The 22,046-nt window shown below is 39.2% G+C and overlaps 1 protein-coding gene across 2 annotated transcripts in view; it reads left to right on the top strand.

Moving 5' to 3' along the window:
- Positions 1–22,046, top strand: part of RNLS (renalase, FAD dependent amine oxidase) — a 267,915-nt gene that overhangs the window by 4,591 nt on the left and 241,278 nt on the right. For both annotated transcript variants that reach the window (XR_009696103.1, XM_061162117.1), the window contains exon 4: positions 7,274–7,432. Coding sequence is in view for 1 of the 2 variants with exons in the window: in XM_061162117.1 (XP_061018100.1) it covers positions 7,274–7,432 (159 nt within the window). In the remaining variant the exon portion in view is untranslated. The remainder of the gene's footprint in view (positions 1–7,273; positions 7,433–22,046) is intronic.

Below are 22,046 nucleotides of genomic sequence, written 5' to 3'. Positions count from 1 at the left end.
GGAGACCGTGGAGAGCTGAAGGTACAGTTCCAGTTTTGGTGGCTGGCGAGCTCAACACCCACGAAGAGCAGATGTTTCAGTTCAAGTCTGAAGGTAGGAGAATGAAACAGTGTCCCAGTTCAAAGGCTATCAGACAAGAAGACTTTTTTACTGGTGGGAGGGTCAGCCTTTCTGTTTTATTCAGGCCTGTGACTGATTGGATGATACCCACCTACATTAGGGAGGGCAACCTGCTTTATTCAGTCTACCAATTTAAATATTACTTTCTTCCAAAACACCCTCACAGACATACCCAGAATAGTGTTTGCCAAATATATGAGAACCTCATGACTCAGTCAAGTTGACACGTAAAATTAACCATCACAGATGGTGACACTATTTGTATATTTTGTAGAATGTCATCAGCTTCATATATTGCCACCATATAACTTTAAAAAAAAAAAATCTCATTTCCGTCATGACTTTTACTTAACCCAAATTAGATGTACATACTTATTAGAATCTCCAAGTACTTACTAATCATATTATATATCTAGCCATCCATATATGCATATACCTATGCATTCAATAAACATTTGCTGAGTGCTTACTATACACTGTTTTAGACACTAGTCATACAAGAACCAAAGTTCCTGCCATCATATAGCTAAGGGACAGTCCTTGAATACACTGCACCTACATCCTTTTTGTGTTAGGTGTTTGGGGTAATATATGATTTTTGGTTTTCTTTTTCCAATTTTGCTTTGGAAACTCTTGGGAGAAGAGGTCATATTTATTTGTAGCTCACATACAATCTAATGGTACCTGGTATAGAGTAGGTAGGTATAAGTGAGTTAGATTTCTTATACATATATATACACACATATATGTGTGTGTGTGCTTAGTCACTTTGGTCATGTCTGACTCTTTGCAACCCTATAGACTGTAGCCCACCAGGTTCCTCTCCATGGCAAGAATACTGGAGTGGATTGCCACGCCCTTCTCCAGGGGGTCTTCCCGACCCAGGTATTGAACCCCATGTCTTTTACGTCTCTTGCATTGGCAGGTGAGTTCTTTCCCAATAGTGCCATCTGGGAAGCCCTATATATAAAAATACATATATTTATTCATTGTAGTTTAACCAGTTCTTCCTAAAAACCTCTTTATACTTTGTACAGTCTCTTGAGAGCATGAGTACTTTAGATTTTCTTATCACTATGTGAAATATTTAAGTAACTTTTAAAAAAGAATTACATGCTAATAGTTGAAAATCTGGAAAATAACAGAAATTAGCAGGGAAAAGTGTCACAATAATATGTAAGTCAGTTGTAAGTTCATTCTGTGACATACTTTCTGCTTTTTTAAAAAATAATTTTTATATAATTGAGTTCAAGGCCTACATAATTTGAGTGTATATAAACTTTTTCTTAGTTTATTTTAATATTATCTTTGTAATGTTTCAAGAGGTCTTTCCACCTTCTACCGAGATCTATTATTAGAGGTTTTATAAACCATCTATACCATTCAAAATTTTATAATTATATCCCTTCGAAAAAGTGTTAGTCACTCAGTTGGGTCCCCATGGACTATAGCCCGACAGGCTCCTTTGTCTGTGGAATTCTCCAGGCAAGAATGCTGAAGTGGGTAGCCATTCCCTTCTGCAGGGGATCTTCCCAACCTGGGAATTGAACCTGGGTCTCCTGCATTGCACATGGATTCTTTACTGCCTGAGCCACCAGGGAAGCCCCTGTATCCCTTTAAACATTCTTTAAACTTCTTTAAATCTTTCTGCCTATAAATGGATCCTATCCTATTTTAGTATTTCCCCAATGAAAGTTGAGAGAGTCCCTGGAGTCAGAATGACCTGGATTCAAATTCACATTCTACCACCCTTTCCTAGCTGTGTAATATTAGGAAAGTGTTAAAATCTGTACTTAAGTTCTTTCACTGGAAACATGAGAGCAGTAACAATACCTACTGCAAAGTTTTGTGAAGAATAAAGGATATAATCTACCCATTGCCAATTCAAGCAAATAATAGGCCATATACTTAGAAATCTCTTGATAAATGTTAGCTTAAAAAATAATCTTAAATGAAGCTGATCTTTGCATGTGTTCAGTGTATAACACCCCAAACTGCCAGGTCATTCCAGATTTACTTTACATTTGGGAATCAGTTGAGTTCACATCCCTACAATCTTATGATACCACCAGTTTTACTTAGTTTGCAACCAGACTTACAAGGAAATTATCTGTAAGGAGTATGTCCAGCCAAATATGCTTTAGAATAGGTTCAAATATCTAAAGCCAATATTTAAATAGACCAGTTTTCCAGAATGAGTGGTAAAGGGTAGGAGGAAATAGGCACATGCCACTTGTGTTCTGTTCTCACTTATTGTTTCATGTATTCACATTAAGCTTATTACAAAGAAAATTATTTATTGGCATTAATTTTACCTACTTCCTGTTTTCCCAATTAATGCTGTCTTCTGAGTAAATAAAATGTGATTTTTCTATTTTTCTGTTTTATTTATTTTTTGTTGTCATTGTTGTAGGAGTAGGAGAAATTCAAAAGAATAAAAACTACTTTATCATTTGTTAAAACCTATTAATCTGATGCTGTGTTAGGCATTTAGCATACATCATTTCTAATTATTATATAACCATTCATAGTAGTTACCATTATCCTCATTTACTAATGAGAAAAATGAGACTCAGACAAGTTAAGTACATTGCTTATAATGGCTTAACTAGTAAGTAAGACGCCAGCACTCTCTTTAAGCTGACCCTGTTGTCATTACCTTTTGAGGATCCCACGGAGGACGATGAGAAGGCCTCAGACCTCTGATTTAACATCTTTTCCTTCCTGGTTTTTCCCATACAGTTTGAGAGGATGCTCCCATCCCACCCTGGTTCAAGAGAACAGACTCATGGAGCCCTGCCCCTGGGCCTCCTCTTTCACTGATTAGTCCCTGCCCCAGGGGGAAGGAAGGGGCTACCAAGGAGTCTTGCCATATATTTCTTTATGCACTTGGGAAGATCAGTCACATGATGGTTCTTTCTGTGACATTTGGACAGTGATTAACCAAGCCCTTTTGCTTTTGAATAAGGCCCATATTATTAAATCATTCATAAGAGGATGAATTTAGTTTCTAGGACAGGGTGAGCAGCTTTTATTTGGTTTGGCTTTGTGGCTCAGCTGGTAAAGAATCTGCCTGCAATGTGGGAAACCTGGGTTCCATCCCTGGGTTGGGAAGATCCCCTGGAGAAAGGGATGGCTACCCACTCCAGTATTCTGGCCTGGAGAATTCTGTGGACTGTATGGTCCATGGGTTGCAGAGTCAGACACAACTGAGTGACTTTCACTTTCATTTTGCCACAGGAAGAACTATTGCTGTATTTATTTGTTTTTATTTTACCGTCTACTTCAAAAAGGGACATGGACTAACAATTGAAAGTCAACATGGACAACATATTGGTTTGGCCAAAAAGTTCATTGGAATTTTCTGTAAGATGTCATGGAAAAGTCTGAACAAGCTTTTTGGCCAACCGAAATGATTTATTAGAAAAGATAGTTTAATTTGCAGATAACTATCAGCCAGTGTGACTTCTTTCTAGCAATATTTAATTTTATCATATTCTCCCTTTTTACTTTTGTGTTTATTTTCTTTCTAAAATTAATGTAAGGGAATTAAGCCTGGGCAGTTCTGTCTCAAAATGGCTCCTAGGCAGGTGATCATGGCACTCATCCATAACAGTGTCTTTCAGAGAGAAGGTAGAGGGTAACCTGAGACCTTGGTTAAGCACTCCGCAGTGAACTTTAAGCCATGCTTGTAGTTAGACACTGCTTACTGGTCCATCTCAGTAGTTCTGAACTGAAACCTGTTTGTAGGACATTATTGGAGAAAGATAAATTTAGATGCTGTAACATGGAGGGGCTTCCTTGGTGGCTCAGACAGTAAAGAATCTGCCTGCAATGCAGGAGACCAGTTCTATCCCTCGGTCAGGAAGATCCCCTGGAGAAGGAAATGGCAACCCACTTCATTGTTGCCTAGAGAATTCCATGGACAGAGGAGCCTGGCAGGGTATAGTCCCTGGGGTCACAAACGGTCAAACGTGACTAACATTTTCTAACATGGAGGAAGGCAGGGGATAGGCATTGAATAAATACATAACAGAAACCTATTTGCCTTTGTAAAATGGTTAAAATTTCTTTGTAGTTTGATATCTTTGTAGCTATCTGTAGATTAAAAAAATTTTTTTATGAAATATATGCTGGGGAAACAGTGGTAAGTAAAACACATTGAACCTCACCTTTGTTAATGTAGAGCATAGTTGGAGGGAAAGACAAAAACTAATTTCATGCACATAAAAATGTACATAATAAATGCTAAGAAGAAAAAGTGAGAGTGTAATGAGTGAGCTAAAGTAATAGTACCTAAGTTAACGTGAGTCTGAAAAGAGTGAGAAAGGGGAGATGTGTCAGGAAAAGCATCTCTAAGAAACTAATGTTTTCATAGATACTTGAAAGGTGAGCAAGAGTGAACTAGGCCAAGAGCTGAGTGGTGAGAATTGCATGCAATGGACATATCAAGTTGAAACTATTCTCAAGTAGGAGGAAGATGGTGCATTTATGGAATGAAAAGGTCATTGTGACTGGAGGGTAGTAAATGAGGGAGAAAACAGTAGGTGAAGTTCAAGAGTAAGGCAGGGGCCAGATCATAAGGGGCTTTGTAAGCACTATTAAGATTTTATACTTAATCCTAAATACAGTGAGAAACCTCTGAAAAATGATATGCAACACAGGGACATGGTGACATTTACTAAGCTCAGACTGAACATTTTTATGTAGTTTTCTGGCTGTTTAAAAATGATCTTCCAGAGCCTTAGATTTGGTCATGTGGTCCTTTCAAAAGTTATTAGTTACTTTCACAAGGAAATGCTACTTTCCCAGAAACTTGAATCATCACAATTGGAAAGGAAAACTTCCTGGCTAGAGCAGGTATACCACTGCCCCTAATTCTTGGAAAATACTGTTTTTGAGTGGCTTTGCCAGTTGCAGTGTTAGATTTGTGTCTATTTATCTACCCGCCGTGGTTCTCACACTTTAATGTGCATGGTAACAAAGCCGGAGGCTTCTTAAATGCAGACTACTAGACCTGATTCCCAGATTCTGATTCAGGTCTGAGTTGGGACCTGAGAATTTGTGTTTCTAGCAAGTTCCAAGGTGCTTCTGGTCTGAGGTCCACACCTAGAGAACCACTGATATTTATCTTGCAGAACACTTCGGGACCACTGAGATATATGTCTAAGGCATTTGACTGGATATGAAGAATTTCTGTTAAAAGTTAGTGTAGTTCAGTTCTCTTAACCACACCCTCCTACTGACCACCAAAAGCAAAACCAATGTAATGCTGTTTTCAAAGGAATATTATGTGAAAACACAACTGAATAAAGTTTATAAAGTTAGTTGACTTACTTGAAGTCTGGATCAGGGCCAGGACTAGAGAGAGAGAGACACGTGAGGCAACCAAGTCAGGGGAAAGACGTCCTAAAGGAACTGAAGAGAGGGAAGTGGAACCGCTCTGGTTGGAGTCAAGGGAATGGTGGGTGTGAGTTCAAAGCACCAATTATTTGCACCTTCCCTGAAGAGGGTCCTTAGAGAAACCCTCAGGCAAGTTCGAATGCTATTTACAAACCATTGCTCTAATTCTTTGAACAGAAAGACTCTAATTGCCTCAAAGAGATTGAGGGCATCGGTCCTTCTAACATATTTGCATTTGAATTTTAAAACTTGTAATTACTATATTGTAGAGTTATTCAAGGGAATATGAAAGATATAAAGGTGTATGAGATCTAGAGACCTGACATGGAGGAGCCCTAGAGTATTTGGGGATTGATGAGACATGTCTAGGGCTTCCCGGGTGGCACCAGTGGTAAAAAGCCTGTCTGCCAGTGCAAGAGATGTAAGAGATGTGGGCTCCATCCCTGGGATGGGACAATCCCCTGCAGGAGGGCATGGCAGTCCACTCCAGAATTCTTGCCTGGAGAATCCCATGGGCAGAGGAACCTGGTGGGCTACAGTCCATAGCGTTGCTAAGAGTCAGACACGGCTGAAGCGACTTAGCAAGACATATCTAAAACATAGAGATGCTTTGAATCAGTGTCCGAGTGAGTGGTAAAGGCAGTGATTATGGAGATGAGCTAGAATAGCTCATTGAGAATAGCACACTGAGCTAGAATAGCTACGGAAAGGGAGCTTCATGCCAAGGTTGGACTTAAGCTGGATTCTTAGTAGTTAGGAATATGAGATGTCACATGCAATGATGGACAGGATCTTTTAGTGTCCTTTTTTCCCCCTTTATTCCATTTTCATTTATTTCCTTTCTATTCATGAGGCCAAATAAAAGTAGATTTGTTTTAAAATGAAAGTTTTCTGAAAACTAGAATGTGAGGTAAGAATTGGTATACCAAGGGGACTTAATGATACAATTATATTTTCCTAGCTTTCAGTTCATAATTCATTCTCTTAAACAAATATTGGTTAAATACCTCTGTTCCCAGTACAATACTTTATATATGCTATACGTAGAAAAAATAGGTGTAAACTCATGGAGCTTACAAATTAAAAGGAAATAAAATATCAATCATATAAGTACTCAAATAATTATTAAAGTATATTTGTGATAAGTGCAAAGAAGGGAAAAGAGAGGATATTCCAGATTGTATTTTTCTTAATTTTGATTCTTAATTAAGATAATTAATCTATTGATGAGACTTGGATTTTGCTTACAGAGTTACTTTTTCAGGTTTAATAGAGAATATTGATATTTTTAATAAGGAATATTACCGGAGAGAAGAATCCTTAACACCTTTACTAAGCTGTATACTTGCTCTACCAAGATACTGATCTTTATAGTCAGAAGGATATGGATTTAAATCATGGCATGACAATTCTAAATCTGTTTCCTTTTCTGTGAAATGAATTAGTATAATGTATATCTAGTGTTTGGCATAGCCTTGGCATACAGTAGATGATTAATGAAAGATCACCATGGTTACTGTTGTTATTAACTGGAGTAGTATTTTTTCCCCCAGCAGGCAATGACAGGGAAGTCTAACAGTACCAGAAGGGAGGGAGTCCCATTACGTGAGATAGAAAGTGAAGCCCAGGAAGCTGTAGGAGATGAACTTCACATTCTACTCATCTGACTGGATCCAGTTTGTGACTTCTCTTCCCCCTCATTCGTGTGGAAAATCCCAGTTATGTCAGCATGATTTTGCTTTTGGAACAGGCGCTGATATCTGCTTCAGACAACGTGTGACCCAGATCAATTTGAGAAACAACAAGTGGGAAGTCTCCAGGGAAACGGGCTCCTCTGAGCAGTTTGATGTCATTGTCCTCACGATGCCTGCTCCTCAGATTCTGCAGCTTCGAGGTGACATCGCCAACTGTGAGTCTCAGCCCGCGCTGTTTACCTCAGGGACTGGGCTTTCTCTGATCTGAGTGAATTCAGCTTAACTGCCTTAGCAAAGGGTAGATATGGGTTCTACTGATTTGCATGTTCTAAAAACAGATAATATGGCCTGGTTCATGATACTAGTCTCGGTCAAACTGCAATCCAGACTTTTTTTAAAAAAATTAAAAATTGAGTATTTCTCTTTTTGTTCTTGTCTTTAAGAAGTATTTTTGAGGAAGATATAGTAGTTTGACCCAAAAGAAGAACAGTCTCTTTGTGGCTATTCTGGAAAAAAAGATTTTTATGATGTAAACATTGATTATGTGACAGACATGGTAAACTTTATCTTGAATTGTTCTGAGATGAGTCTCAGGTTCTTCACTGACTAAAATTTGTTGGACTACCCCTTTACCTATCTTCTTCCACCTCTTTTCGTAAAAAACAGCTTTGAGACTAAATCACATACTAAACAACCCATCCACCTGAAGTGTGTATTTCAATGGTATTTATTTCAGATTTCCAATGACATGAAACCATTCCCGCAGTCAATAGCTCTCACTTCCATCCCTCCATCTTCCATCCCTGCCCCCAGCTCTAAGCAGACAATAAGCTAGTTTCTGTCTCTATAGAGTTCCCTGTTATCTGGATTCTCAAGAAGAGCTTTTCTATAAGCTCGGCTTTGCGTCTACCTGTTCCAGGTTTAACTGATTATTTCCCTGACCTTCATCGTGTTTTGAGTGAACCTGATACATCAAAGTCATTGATTTCTGGATGATACTTCATATTGCCTTGAATTCCATGAGTTGAAACAAGACAGAGTCTGGTGATGGTGGCAAGACTTCAAGGATGTGACATGCCTGTAGCTTCTGACTTTATTGCGTGACTGAAGGTGACATTGGATTTGATTGAGAAATGGCCTTTTGTCACCATTGGAAAGAAACCTGGCAATAAGTATGGTTTATAGATCTTAGATTTAGAACTGTAATAGAGCTTGTTCTCTGAGGAAGAATGGAGCTGGATATTTCATCTTGAAAGCAGTTTGAGTATCAGTTCTACCATGCAGTAACAATATATAGCTTCTTTTCTAGTACTGTGTGAGATAGGAATATAAAAAGGACTGGAATATTTATTAGATGGCTATAGGCAAGCTAGAAAACTAACGTCAAAGATCTCTTTCATGCATCTCTATCTAGTGTGCTACCAAAGTCACTTTAAAGTAGGATAATTTATTGTCATGGATTCTATAGAAATTGAATTGATTTTGAGACAGTGTTAAATAACATATTGTAACTTTTAACTAAAACATGGTTATTGGCCCATGTATTCAGTTGTATTATAAATTGCATATTCCAGTTTTTAAAGCTACATAGCTTTGTTTGTAATGAGAGACCCGTTAGTGATGCATTTTAAAAATATTTCTCAATATTTGTATTAAATGACATAAAAAGTATCACACCATGACACAGACTGAGTCCTAAGATGTTCAAGGGCCTGCTAATCAATAATTTTATTTAGATCATCTATAGTCTTATTTTTTGAGTAGCTGAACTGTGTTGGGTTGAGAGAGATAACTTAACTCTACTATTACTGTATTGCTGGTTTCCTGGGGTTTGGGAAGGTGAATTTTGCTTTATGAATTTTTGATACTATAGTATTTGCTTCATAATATGTTTCCATTAAAATTATACCCTTTAAATTCTTTCTTTAGTGTCATTTTTATTTTATTTTGCTTTCACATCAACCTTGACTGATAAGTAAGATGATTGTTCTTTTATTTTCATTTGTCTGGTACATCCTTTTTACTTTAGCCTTTTGGAGATATTTATTTTAGAAGTACTTTTTTATTTGTTTATTTCTGAGTCCAGTAACTTCGTAAAGATATATCTTATTGTTAATAGCTTTGTGTCAGTTTTTCACAGACTGTGTTACTTGTTTTTTATTTGAGGATTCAGCTTTTCCCTTATTTTCAGCTCAGTTTCCTTTTAGTACTTAAATAATGATTTATCTTTGTTCCATTTATTACGATCCCAGAGTATCTTAAAAAATTCAATACACAAATATCTGCCATTTGTCTTAACTCAGTTTCAATTTTGATCTTTCTGTTATTTTTTACTTTCTATTTCTAGCCTTCCTCTATGTCATCCATGTTGCTTCCAAATGTATTCCTTTTGCTCCCTTCCTTGAGATATTGTTTTAAAGAGGTCATAGATTTCTTCACTGTTTTTAGGTCATTCATTGCCTGAGTATTTGTTGAACTAATCTGCTTCCTAGAAAAATATTTTCTAATGTCTTTTCCTCAGCTTATTTGTTAGGGTCTGTTATGTTCTATTGTCTTCCTTTCCTCTGCATAGGTTCCTGCCTAATCGTTATTCATCTTTAAATAGGGCCATTTCTATCAATTTGAAACAGTGTTGTCACAGAAGACCAGACATTTCAGTTAAAGTATGTTCCATAAATTTTGTAAATACCTATCTGTGAACTATTAAATGCTAGTGATCATTTTATTTACTAACATGGAAAGATTTTGAAATATTTTTAAGTTAAAAAGGATAAAAAGATGCATCACTTTTTCTTCTGTGTCTACCAAAAATAGTTTAATAGCACTGTTACTGCTTCAAGATGGTTTTCATTTTCTTTATCATAATTTTTTGAACAGTCATAACTTTAAAAATAAAGGTAGTTTACTGTTACTATAAAAAATGTATAAAAAATGTAATGTTTACACCATTTTAAAAGTGTATCATGCTGAAAAGGAAATAGATCTCTTTTTCCTTTTCTGTTTTAGTGATAGGATACACAGGCTCTTTAGGGGTTTCCCAGGTGGCTCAGTGGTAAAGATCTGCCTGCTAATGTAGGAGACGCCAGAGAATTGAGTTCAGTCCCTGGGTTGGCAAGAACCCCTGGAGGAGGAAATGACCACTCACTCCAGTATTCTTGCCTTAAAAATCCCATGGACAGAGGAACCTGGTGGGCTACAGTCTGTGGGGTCCTACAATCTCTGGGACCCCAAAGATTTGGATGTGATAAGAGCGAACATATAGGCTCTTTGTGATGAAAAAATTTAAGAATGATTGACTTAGTACTTTTGACTGAGGGCAAGGATCTTTGGGGTGTTGTTCCAGCTCAGTTCAGAATTGGCCTTCATGCAAATAATTCTGTGTTTACTTCGTTGTTATGAAATAACCCACTCTAGCAGTAAAGGTTAAAAACAGAATGTCCTAACATGACCCTTGAATACCTGTGGGTCTAAAACAAAGGGATTAAAAATACATGATTTCTCTTTATGTTATAAATCTCAATAAGGACCTCGGTATGAGAAATTACTGTCATCTCTCTGTTTTTGGAGAACCTTAAACAGTGTTGCTTGCTTGTTCAGTCAATTCAGTTCAGTCTGTCAGTCGTGTCTGACTCTTTGTGACTCCATGGACTGCAGCACGGCAGGCCTCCCTGTCCATCACCAACTCCCGGAGTTTATTCAAGCTCAGGTCCATTGAGTCGGTGATCCTTGCCAACCATCTCATCCTCTGTCATCCCCTTTTCCTCCCGCCTTCAATCTTTCCCAGCAGCAGGGTCTTTTCCAATGATTAGTCATCTTCAATGTTTATGGAAGACCTCTATTTACAAAGCTATCTATCGCCATCTAGTGGACACAGTATATATTGCAGTTTCCCTCCAAATTTTTTAACTCCAGAGAACTGGGGGCTTCCCTGATGGCTCAGAGGGTAAAGAATCCGTCAGCAATGCAGGAGATACAAGTTCCATCCCTGGGTCGAGAACTATGAGTAAGACTGAAATATAGGCTATATATATAATTATCTGTAATATAATTCACAAACTCCATTCACACAAGGAAATAAATTTAGGCCCATGATAATTAACTAACTTACCCGAAAGTTTATAGCAATTAGTGACAGAACTAGGGCTGTGCTACAGGTCTCACATTCGTGCCGACCTGTGTCTCTGGATTCCTTTGTTCTTGTCTTCTCATTCTCTCTGTCCCTCTTTCTCAATCATGTCTACTCGTAGAATCAATATAGAGCCATCTCTAACCTGAAAGACTTCCCTTTGGATTACAGCATGGTCTGGATTTTCCCTTATCTATTTCCCCCTTTCCCTATTTTCCTTTTTACAGGAAAAACAGAGCTAGTGGTTTTGGCAGTTAATTATTACATTCTCCCACTTGGGAGAATAAGGATGCTTTATGCACGATATAGTGAATGTCTTGTGATTCATGATTTGCCATCTGGTTGTGGAATGGCAACCCACTCCAGTATTCTTGCCTGGAGAATTCCATGGACAGAGGGGCCTGGCGGGCTACAGTCCATGGAGTCTCGTAGAGTCGGACACAACTGAGCGACTAACACTTTCACTTTCACTTTATAACTGTGCTACTCTCTATATATTAATATTATAGAGATTAACTCACTTGATCCTCACAACGCTTCTAATGGCTATAATTTCCATTTCTGGTGGTGATGGTGAGATGTGAGCCTTAGTAGTGTGATTTCAGGGCCTATACACATAACCACTTTTAGGCACAGTGTCTTAGACCTTGCTATTACTGATTGTTTCCTGTACTTGTGAATTCCCACAATGTCCTGCTCATTCTTGTTCACCATGTTTCTCAAACTTTCCTTAATGAACACTGTGAGTTAAAAAAATACTTAAGGGGCTGACAAAGGTCTGTATAGTCAAAGTATGGTTTTTCCAGTAGTTGTTTACGGCCATGAGAGTTGGACCATAAAGAAGGCTGAGTGCCAAAGAATTGATGCTTTTGAACTGTGGTGCTAGAGAAAACTCTTGAGAGTCCCTTGGACAGCAAGGAGATCAAAGCAGTTAATCCTAAATGAAATCAACCCTGAATATTCATTAGAAGGAATGATGCTGAAGCCGAAGGCCCAATACTTTGGTTACCTAATGCAAAGAGCCAACTCACTGAAAAAAAGACCCTGATGCTGGGAGAGATTGAAGGCAAAAAGAGAGTGGGGTGGCAGAATATGAGATGGTTAGATAGCATCATTGACTCAATGGACATGAGTCAGAGCAAATTCCAGGAGCTAGTGAAGGACAGAGGAGCCTGGTGTGCAGCAGTCCATGGGGTCTCATAGAGTTGGACACGACTTTGCGACTGAACAACAACAAGGGGCAGCTTTGAGAAGATTTTGATTCTTACTCTTTGGATTGAGCCCAGGAATCTGTATATTTAACAGGTACACTTATGGGAGTTTTTTCTTCCCAGTTAAGCCTGTTTGGCACAGTCTGCCCTATCATAGTACTCCTCAGATTTTATTGTGATACTTATTTTTTTCAGTAAGTGTCTTCCCCACTAAGCCATAAAATTCAGAGGAAACGGCTCCTATAGACCACTCCATCCCCACCCAGCATCAAATACCATTTTGTATACAGACCCACCATGTACTATGCTCAGTCATGTTTGGCTCTTTGAGACCCCACAGACTGTAACCCACCAGGCTCCTCTATCCATGGGATTTTCCAGGTAAGAATACTGGAGCGGATTGCCTTTTTCTCCTCCAGGGGATCTTCCTGACCCAGGGATCAAACCCGTGTCTCCTGCATCTCCATGCAGACCCACACATCATAGTTATTGTTCAGTCAGTATCTGCCAAATGAATGTCTCTTTTATTTCCAAACTTGATTATAAGCTCCTAGAAGTCAGTGAATCTTAGAGTCTACCGGTTCTGGCTTGCGCCCTGGTTAATGATACTAGGATAAAAGCGTGAATGTCAATAGATCATGGAATTTTAGGATTAGGAGGAACTTTGAGGCTAATTGCTTCTTTCACCCTCATGAGCAATTTAAGACGTCATCAGTCCTGTATCAGTTCATATAATGTATTAGGGGCTGGACAGGAGAAAGTATGGTCAAGAAAAAAAGAAACACCTTTCAAATATCATTGTTTTGATTTCATGTTTCCTACACATTTAAAGGGGGCTTCCCTAGTGGCTCAGCCATAAAGAATCCGCCTGCAATGCAGATGCAGCTTCAATCCCTGGGTCAGGAAGATCCCCTAGAGGAAGGTACAGTAACCCACTGCAATATTGTTACCTAGAGAATCTCATGGACAGAGAAGCCTGGAGGGCCACAGTCCATGGGCTTCCAAAGTCAGACATGACTGAGGTGACTGAGCACATGCATTTCAATAGAGCTCTTCATCAGTTGTAATGGAACATCTGAGATGCACATCCTGACTTTCCTGCCATAGTTGTTTCATTCTCTTGCTAGAAAAGTGGCAGAGGCAGTGGAAAAGAGTGGGATAAACCTTGTGAAAATAAAGCAGATGGGATGTGCTGAGTGATTTTGAGGAATGCTGCTGCTTCAGCTGCTGAGTCGCTTCAGTCGTGTCCGACTCTGTGCGACCCCATAGACGGCAGCCCACCAGGCTCTGCCATCTCTGGGATTATCCAGGCAAGAACACTGGAGTGGGTTGCCATTTCCTTCTCCAATGCATGAAAGTGAAAAGTGAAAGTGAAGTCACTCAGTCATGTCCAACTCTTAGCGACCCCATGGACTACATAGCTCACCAGGCTCCTTCAGGCAAGAGTACTGGAGTGGGGTGCCATTGCCTTCTCCGTTTTGAGGAATGAGGAACATGAGAAGTTTCTTTTCTCTGCACCCGACCTTCCCCTCTATGGGGCTCTTTAGGTTTTCTCCCACATGCTTAGATGAGAGGAATGAGTAGTTTAAAGGGTCTTAATGAATATGCATCCTTCATAGTTTGGTCCTTAAAACAGAGTGATAAATTTTTCTTATGAAAAGAAAGGAAAGAAGGAAGGAAGGAAAAGAGAATGGAAGGATGCAAAAAAGGAAGAGAGGTAGAGACACAGAGAGACCCCGAGAGAGAGGAGACGGACTGGGTGGGAGCAGAAGTGAGGGTCTGCATTGAGCTGAGCTCGTGGCCACAGGTCAGAAGAGTCGCCAGGAGGAGAGAGGAGAGAGGCAAGGGGAGTCATTGAGCCAGCCTCCTTTGGGGATCCCAGTCTCCTCTGGGGTCTTGGAATGAACCACACATGCTTCACCTGTGCTTTGTTCACAGAGCTCCCGTTGCCCAGCACAATTTGACACCTCCTCTGTGTTCTTTCCCCTTCAGGATCCAGCTCAGCCTCTGTCCTTCAGAGCTTCCAGGGGGAAGCCGGAATGAAATGAAATCCGTTTCACAGAAAATGTGCTTCACAGAAAGTGTTCTGATCACTTGGTGTTTACTTATTTATCATTGGCTACTCTGTGGAGGGAGTTAAGAGACAGAGCCAGAATTTGTAACCCAGCCCTGCCTCTTAATGTCTGGGTGATCTGGGGCAAATTGCTTAACTTCTCTGGGTTTCGGTTTCCATCTTCATAAAATGAGGATAGGTAACATTATCTAACCACATAGGATTTAGTGAAGATTACATGGGATAGCCTGAGTAGAGGACTTAGAAGTATGCTGAGCACACAGTAAGAACTTGTTAGTGTTGATATTAATACTGCCAGTAACTTTTTCGTGTTTACGACTTCTTTACCCTTAATGAAGAGTTCTGAGATGTCTGTTTAAAAGGTTGTATGTTTAGTGTTGGGGATTAAACAATAGTGACTATTTTACTTTCAGGGTTTTACAAATAGAACACATCACAGACATATTCACTGTTATGAAAGAACATGACAATTGCCTTGAAAACCCTACATTAATTAACTTTTGATTAATGAGTTGATCACTTTTGTAAGAGGAATAAGCCATTATCAGAGCTTTTTCACAAGTCAGCAGTGACATTTTTATGAAAGCCTCCTCTTTCAGAGGGAGGTACAATCTCACTCTTCCGCTACATCTCTTTACCCCACACCCCAAACCTGTACTAAAGTCAGTGAATAAACACCAGGTCATAACATCTGCACCCACCCATGTGACCTCCATGTACACTGTTCATAGGATCACCCCTACCTCTGAGGAAGCACCATGATGGAAACATTTCTTAAGTGTCCGCATGTTCCTGACATTTTTTCTAAATGCTAGCTCATGTAAATTTAGAAGATGCAAAGCCCACTGGCCAGGTGTTCTCATTAGGCTGTGTGTGAGCACAAAAATAACAGATGAGCTTTACATCTGACAAGTGTCAAGTTCTGTTTTAAGGAAAACCAACAGGAAAGCATTTTTATAAGGTGGTGTGGTCTGAGCTCTTGGTTATGAATAAGCAAATGATCGTGTACAAATCATCTCTGTAGACAAGTCAGATTCATTATTATCACTCAAATGTGTGCCTACAAAAATGCAGCCAGAAATCTCCTAGTAAGGATTTTGGATATCAATAAAAATCATATTGGGATCACAATGAGAAATATTAATTTGCCCTCCTGCAAAACAATGGTGTATTTGTATCCAGAATATCCTGTGATCATATTAAGTTAGATTTTGCAACACTAGGGAGCAAAGGATCATTCATTCCTTCATTTCTCTAAATATACAAATTATCTGCTTAGACCATATTTCTATCCACCTGATAGCAAACCCAACCTCAGTCATCATTAGAGCTGCTTCCCTTCCCTTTGGGATCCCACAGGAATCCCAGGCTTCTATAATGCCCAAAACCAGAGGAGGCATGGGACCTAAGTCCATAAGGTTGTCATTGTTACTGCCCCATCATCTCTGCTGGGTGGGACTGGGCCAGCCCTGGTCCTCTGACATGGGTTAGATGTGATGCCTTGTGTGAACTCAAGGATGCCTTTCAAGGGATAACACTGCACTGACACCGAGAGCTTTCCACTGTTCTACATGCTGAGAGACATACTCCATAGGCGTTGTGCAGTAAGATCCCAGCCAGGCCGGGCACGCAGGTGAGAGCTAGGTCTCCACCTGGATAGGAATCCCCCCAAACCCATGTCCCTGAAGCATTTTATCTCCACCCCTCCCCCTCCCTTTTTCAGGAATCTGCCAACTTAATCCAATCTAAGACTGCAAAAGAAAGACACTTTGCTTTTGACTATGGGTATGTATGTGGCTATCCCAACCTTTAGAAACACAACATTGAATGTCTCTTTCCTAGATTGGAAGGTGAAGAAAAGGGAGTTTATTTTTCCTAAATACCATATTTTGGTGAGTTCTTTAATTTCTACTTGCTGTATTATAGCAAAAATGTGGTAAAGCTACAGGTCTCAAGCAGGCAAACTATAATAACCAAAGGATCACATGCATATATGAATATAATCCAAAAGAAATGAGAAATTCTTTATCTAGAAATATAATACTCCACACTTGTACAATGGAGATTTACAATAGTGGTGGAGATGCATGTATACATGTACATGTATATTTAGTTATAAATTAGGAGAACCTGCAACTGTCATCAAAATTCTAGAATATAGCCACTAAAGGAAGAGCAGAAGCCTTTAAGCCTTAAGGTACATAGTTTTACACTAAGGAGATGCCACTCTACTTCAATGTACAGAAGTTTTCAATCCAATAAAATATCATTTATTTGACTGCATCTAAAAATGCTTCCCAGGTGGCGCTAGTGGTAAAGAACCCACCTGCCAATGCAGATGTAGGAGACTAGAGTTGATCCTTGGGTTGGGGAGATTCCCTGGAGAAGGAAATGGCAACCCACTCCAGTATTCTTGCCTGGAGAATCCCGTGGACAGAGGAGCCTGGAAGGCTACAGTCTGTGCGATTGCAAAGAGGTAGACATGACTGACGTGGCTTAGCACACATGCGTGTCCACACAGTACAAAAAATGCTTACTTGGCTTACATTTTAAAAGTCAAAACACTTGTTCATCTGAAGTGTAATCATTTAAAAGTTTCAGTAAATTCACAGATGGTAGGTTTTTAATGAACTATTAAAAATCCTGGGGTTACATTTTTTACTTTCTAAAGATGTACTAGTAAATAACCACCTTCTCAGTAGTTACCTACATACCATCCCTACTCGTTTCTCACACTGGTGCTCTAGCAAGCAAAACAGAGCTCCTCAGACTGTCCCCTCACTCTGTTTTCCTTTCCAATCTCTGATTTCAGATATTCTATCACCAATTTTCACTTTAGTGCTTATATTTAAGGTGTATAAAATTGTTCAGAATCTTTCTTTTTTTGATATTATGTACTTTTTAAATTTGAATTTTATTTTATAATTGATATACTTTATTTATGAAAGTTTTGAAAGTAAAAAGAAAATAAAACCAGTCATAATTCCAGCCACAAAGATAGTAACCCATCTAGCTGAGAGTTTCTAAATCTAACATGAAGTCTCTTTCTTTTGATAAGAGAATTCAACCCTTTTACATTTAATGAAATAACAATTATATTGTATTTATCCTTAACATTGATGTCTATTTTTTATTTTACTTTTTTTCCCACTTTTTCCCATTTTCTTATTGGCCAACTCTACCAAGTATTCTTATTCCTTTCCTCACATTGTTCATTTATACGATCTACAGTGCTTTGTCATTCCATTGTTGGTTATCTTCTTACCTATTGCAAACACACTTAAATTTAAACATATTTCACCTCCCTCCTATTCCCCTCTACTTCATTCCACAAATATTTTTTGAATGTTTACTATATTACATTTTGTTGGGTAAGTTAAAAAAAGTGAGTAGTCTTGCTTCTCCTCTCCCCCAAATAATTTTTCATTACTTTAAATGACAAAGCTGATTAGTAATCTTATAAAACTGAAACAATCCAAAGTTGAAGTAATAATTCATTTTCTGTGCTGTCTTCCTTTTCTACTCCCTGGAGGTATAGTAATTAACGTTAACAGTTTAGTGAGTGCTCTTCTACACCTTGCTCCAGGCATATGGGTACCTTCTAAGTGTATTGTCTTGAAATTTGCATTTTAAATTAACAGTCCTTTTAGATAAATACATCTAATTTATTTCTGTTTAACAGTTGCATTATTTTCTGTAGTTTGGGAGTACTAGAATTTCGATTGTCACCTCTTATTGTTTATTGATAGCATTCATCTGGTTTCCAGTTTTTTTCCTTTTCATTCCTGTTTATTGCTAAACTGGGTGATAAAGTATCAACATTGGAATTCTGACATCTGTATGTTTTAATACATATTGCTATATTACTTTCCCCAAATTTTGTAATGGTTCTCATTCTCAGTGTTTGAGAATGCCTCTATACTCATTAACACTGAATATTTTAAATTTTTTATTAATCTTTTAAGATTTCTGCCAAAATGATAAATGAAAACAGCGACTTTATTCTTGCCTTAATTTGTATTTCCCTTGACTTAAAGTAAGATTGAACCTCACGGCATAAGTTTATTGGTCACTTGAATTTCCTCTTTTGTAAATGTCCTGGTCATCTGTTATGCTTTCTTTTCTAGTGGGCTGTTCTTTTAGGAGCATTTCATGCATAAGAGACATTAAAGTATTTCATAGGTAAGAGATATTACAAAATATTTTCTAGATTATTATTTATTTACATTTTGCTTTTGTCATTTTTCTTAATAATTTGTTAAGATTTTTATTTAGTTAAGTATGTCTGTCTTTTCTTTCATAGATGTTCCATTTTCTGACTTGCTAAGGACTATTTTTCTCATTCTAAAGTCGTAAAAATGTTATAAATTATATTTTAATAATTTTAATTCTTATGCTTTACATTTTAATCTTTATATGTAACATATGTTTTATAAGATATGAGAAAACAAATCTAGTTTTGTGGGCATTTCCCCCCGCCCTGGTGGTACGAATTTTATCAGCCCCATTTATTTAGTATGGGTTTTTTACTCTCACTAAATCAAAATTCCACATTTATCACAAGTTCAGTTCTATACATGCTTGCATCTGCTTCTGGATACCTATTCTGTTCCATTTATTTATTCCTTTGCCAACACTATCACTATTTTCTTTATAGTCACTTTGTGTTTGTTACTCATTTTTACGGAGTCTGAACTATATGGGTGCAAAAATGGAGAAGTTTTATTTTTTCCTGGAACTTCCCTCACATTTTCCTACTTGAACTCCATGTCTTTCTAGAGGTTGAGTGCCTTAATGACATCTTGGTCACGTGCTCCAACTTTCTAGTCTCTTTTGTCTGTTAAATACTTGGTTTTTAAGACTCAGCTGTGCTTATTTTTGAACTTCAGTCTCGATTCAGAATCCTTCTCTCTATCCCTAGTGCCAAGTAGGCCTGTCTGTGGTACCAGGGGCTTGTGGCAGGGTGAGCTGTGGGGTCTATTTTATATCAATACACATACCCTTTCAGTTTCTCTTTGAATATCTATGCCTTCCTCCCTTCAGACTCTGTACTCTCCGGGAGACATTGATTACTCCTGTGACTGACTGGCAGCTTGGTGGTGGTAAAAAGATGGTCTAGGTTTCCCTGCACCTCATTCCTGTTGTCTGATGGTTGGTGATGGGTCCATATAGACAGTATGTGATATGTTTTCTTGGTCCAGTGGGCAGATTTCAACTTCACGCTGAACATTTCTGGGGCTGTTAACAGCCCCCTTCTCTAACTCAGAAGCAGCAATATCTCTCCCAGGCAGTCACATCAGCAAAGTTTTGCCCTAGCCCCTGTAAGTTCTTCAGTTCAGGAAGTACCTCATTAGAAAACAAGGTCCTGGCTACTCCTTTGGGGAGTTCCCTACCCAGAGTTTGTTTCTGAATTATTCTCTTGGGGCCTCTTGGGAGGGGAATTACCCCCTCCCTGCAGGATCTGGGGGAAAAGCTTCTCTCCAGGATTGTGACATTCTTCATAAAGCTGAGCTTACATATCCCCTTGAGTCTTCTTCCTGTACTGACTGAGCAGTCGGGCTGAGAGCAGTAAGGCCTCTCAGAGCAGTAAGGCCTGTTCTTGCTGATAATTTCTCAGACCCCTCTAAGAGCAGTTGGCCAGGTCCTTCTCCAATGGCTTTTTTAATTGCTTTTTATCCCCAATTTTATAGAGAGCCAGGGTAAAGGGGCAAAAATATTATTGTAGTTTTAATGTCTGAAAGGCAAGAAATTCCTTACTGTGCTTTTATTGTTGTTGTTTAGTCACTAAGTTGTGTCCGACTCTTTGTGACCCCGTGGGCTGTAGCCTGCTAGGCTCTTCTGTCCATGGGACTTTTCAGGCAAGAATACTAGAGTGGGTAGCCATTTCCTTCTCTAAGGGATGTTCCCGACCCAGGGATCAAACCCATGTCTCCTGCATTGGCAGGCGGATTCTTTACCACTGAACCACCTGGGAAGCCCTTATGTGTTTTTTTTTTTTTTTTAATAGACCCCAATTTAATGATAACTATGCATATGGGCTTCCCCAATGGCTCAGATGGTAAAGAATCTACCTGCTGTGTGGGAGACCTGGGTTTGATCCCTGGGTCAGGAAGATCCCCTGGAGAAGGGAATGGCAATCCACTCCAGTATTCTTGACTAGAGAATTCCATGGACACAGGAGCCTGGCAGGCTACTGTCTGTGGGATCTCAAAGAGTCAGACATGACTGAGTGACTAACACTTTCACTTTCGTGTGTATGTGCATGCTAAGTCACCTTAGTTGTGTCTGACTCTGTGATCCTATGAACTGTAGCCCACCAGGCTCCTCTATCCATGGGATTCTCCAGGCAAGAATACTGGAGTGGGTTGCTGTGTCCTCCTGCAAGGGATCTTCCCAACCTAGGGATCAAATCTGCATCTCTTACATCTCCTGCATTGGGAGGTGGGTTCTTTAACATAGCACCACCTGGGAAGCCCCAGTAATAACCATGAACCCATCAAAAAAGCTTACTTATTAACCTCCTTCTGGCCTACTTTAGCCCCCTTCTCATCCTTCAAATTCAGTTCAAAATTGCTTCTATAATAATGTCTTCCTAACCCTGAAGACCAGGCTATTTCTCCCATTACATGTTATCCTCATGTGCCTCATATTTGGACACTATCACAATTGTAGTTAATTAATGGCTTGATCCATTGTGCAATGTGTGTCTGTCCTGGTAGATTGTGGGAATATAAAGTCATAAAGATGGGAACTGGCTCTGACTTACCTGCTCCCTGTGAGTGCCTCACGCGTGTAGGCCCTCAGTCTCTATTTACTGAGCAGGCGAATGACACAGCCTGAAGTGTATCGCAAAGGACAGGCAGAAGGACAGGAGGAGAATGCTTTGAAGAGAAAACTGATGTTAGCAAAAAGTTGAAAGTATAAGCACTTGTTTTATATGTTAGGACCTGAAAAATAGATTGGCTTCGTGTGAGCAAGGGCTTTGCAGTAGGGAATTTTGGGGTGATAAAGCTGGAAATGTGGATTTGGGGTAGAATGCAGTGAGTCTTGGATATGAACATCTGTTGAACAAACAAGAGGTCCTAGTTCATTAAAAAATATAGAATCTACCTTTTATAGAGGCTTCCCAGGTGGCGCTAGTGCTAAAGAATCTGCCCGCCAGTGCAGGAGATGCAAGAGATGCGTGTTTGATCCCTGGGTCAGGATCATTCCATGGAGTAGGAAATGGCAACCCACTCCAGCCTTCTTGCCTGGAAAATTCCATGGGCAGAGAAGCCTGGTGGACTACAGCCCATGGGGTGGCAAAGAGTCGGGCATGACTGAGCACACAGCGCACACACCTTTTAAAACCTGCCTAGAGACCCCGAGATGGGAAACAGCTTTATCTAATTGGATGAAGAGGAATAAAACACTTGAAG

This window comes from Dama dama, chromosome 15 (genome assembly GCF_033118175.1).
Source record: "Dama dama isolate Ldn47 chromosome 15, ASM3311817v1, whole genome shotgun sequence".
NCBI lineage: Eukaryota > Metazoa > Chordata > Mammalia > Artiodactyla > Cervidae > Dama > Dama dama.
The sequence above is the reverse complement of the archived record's forward strand: the minus strand, read 5'-3'. Positions and strand labels throughout refer to the sequence as shown.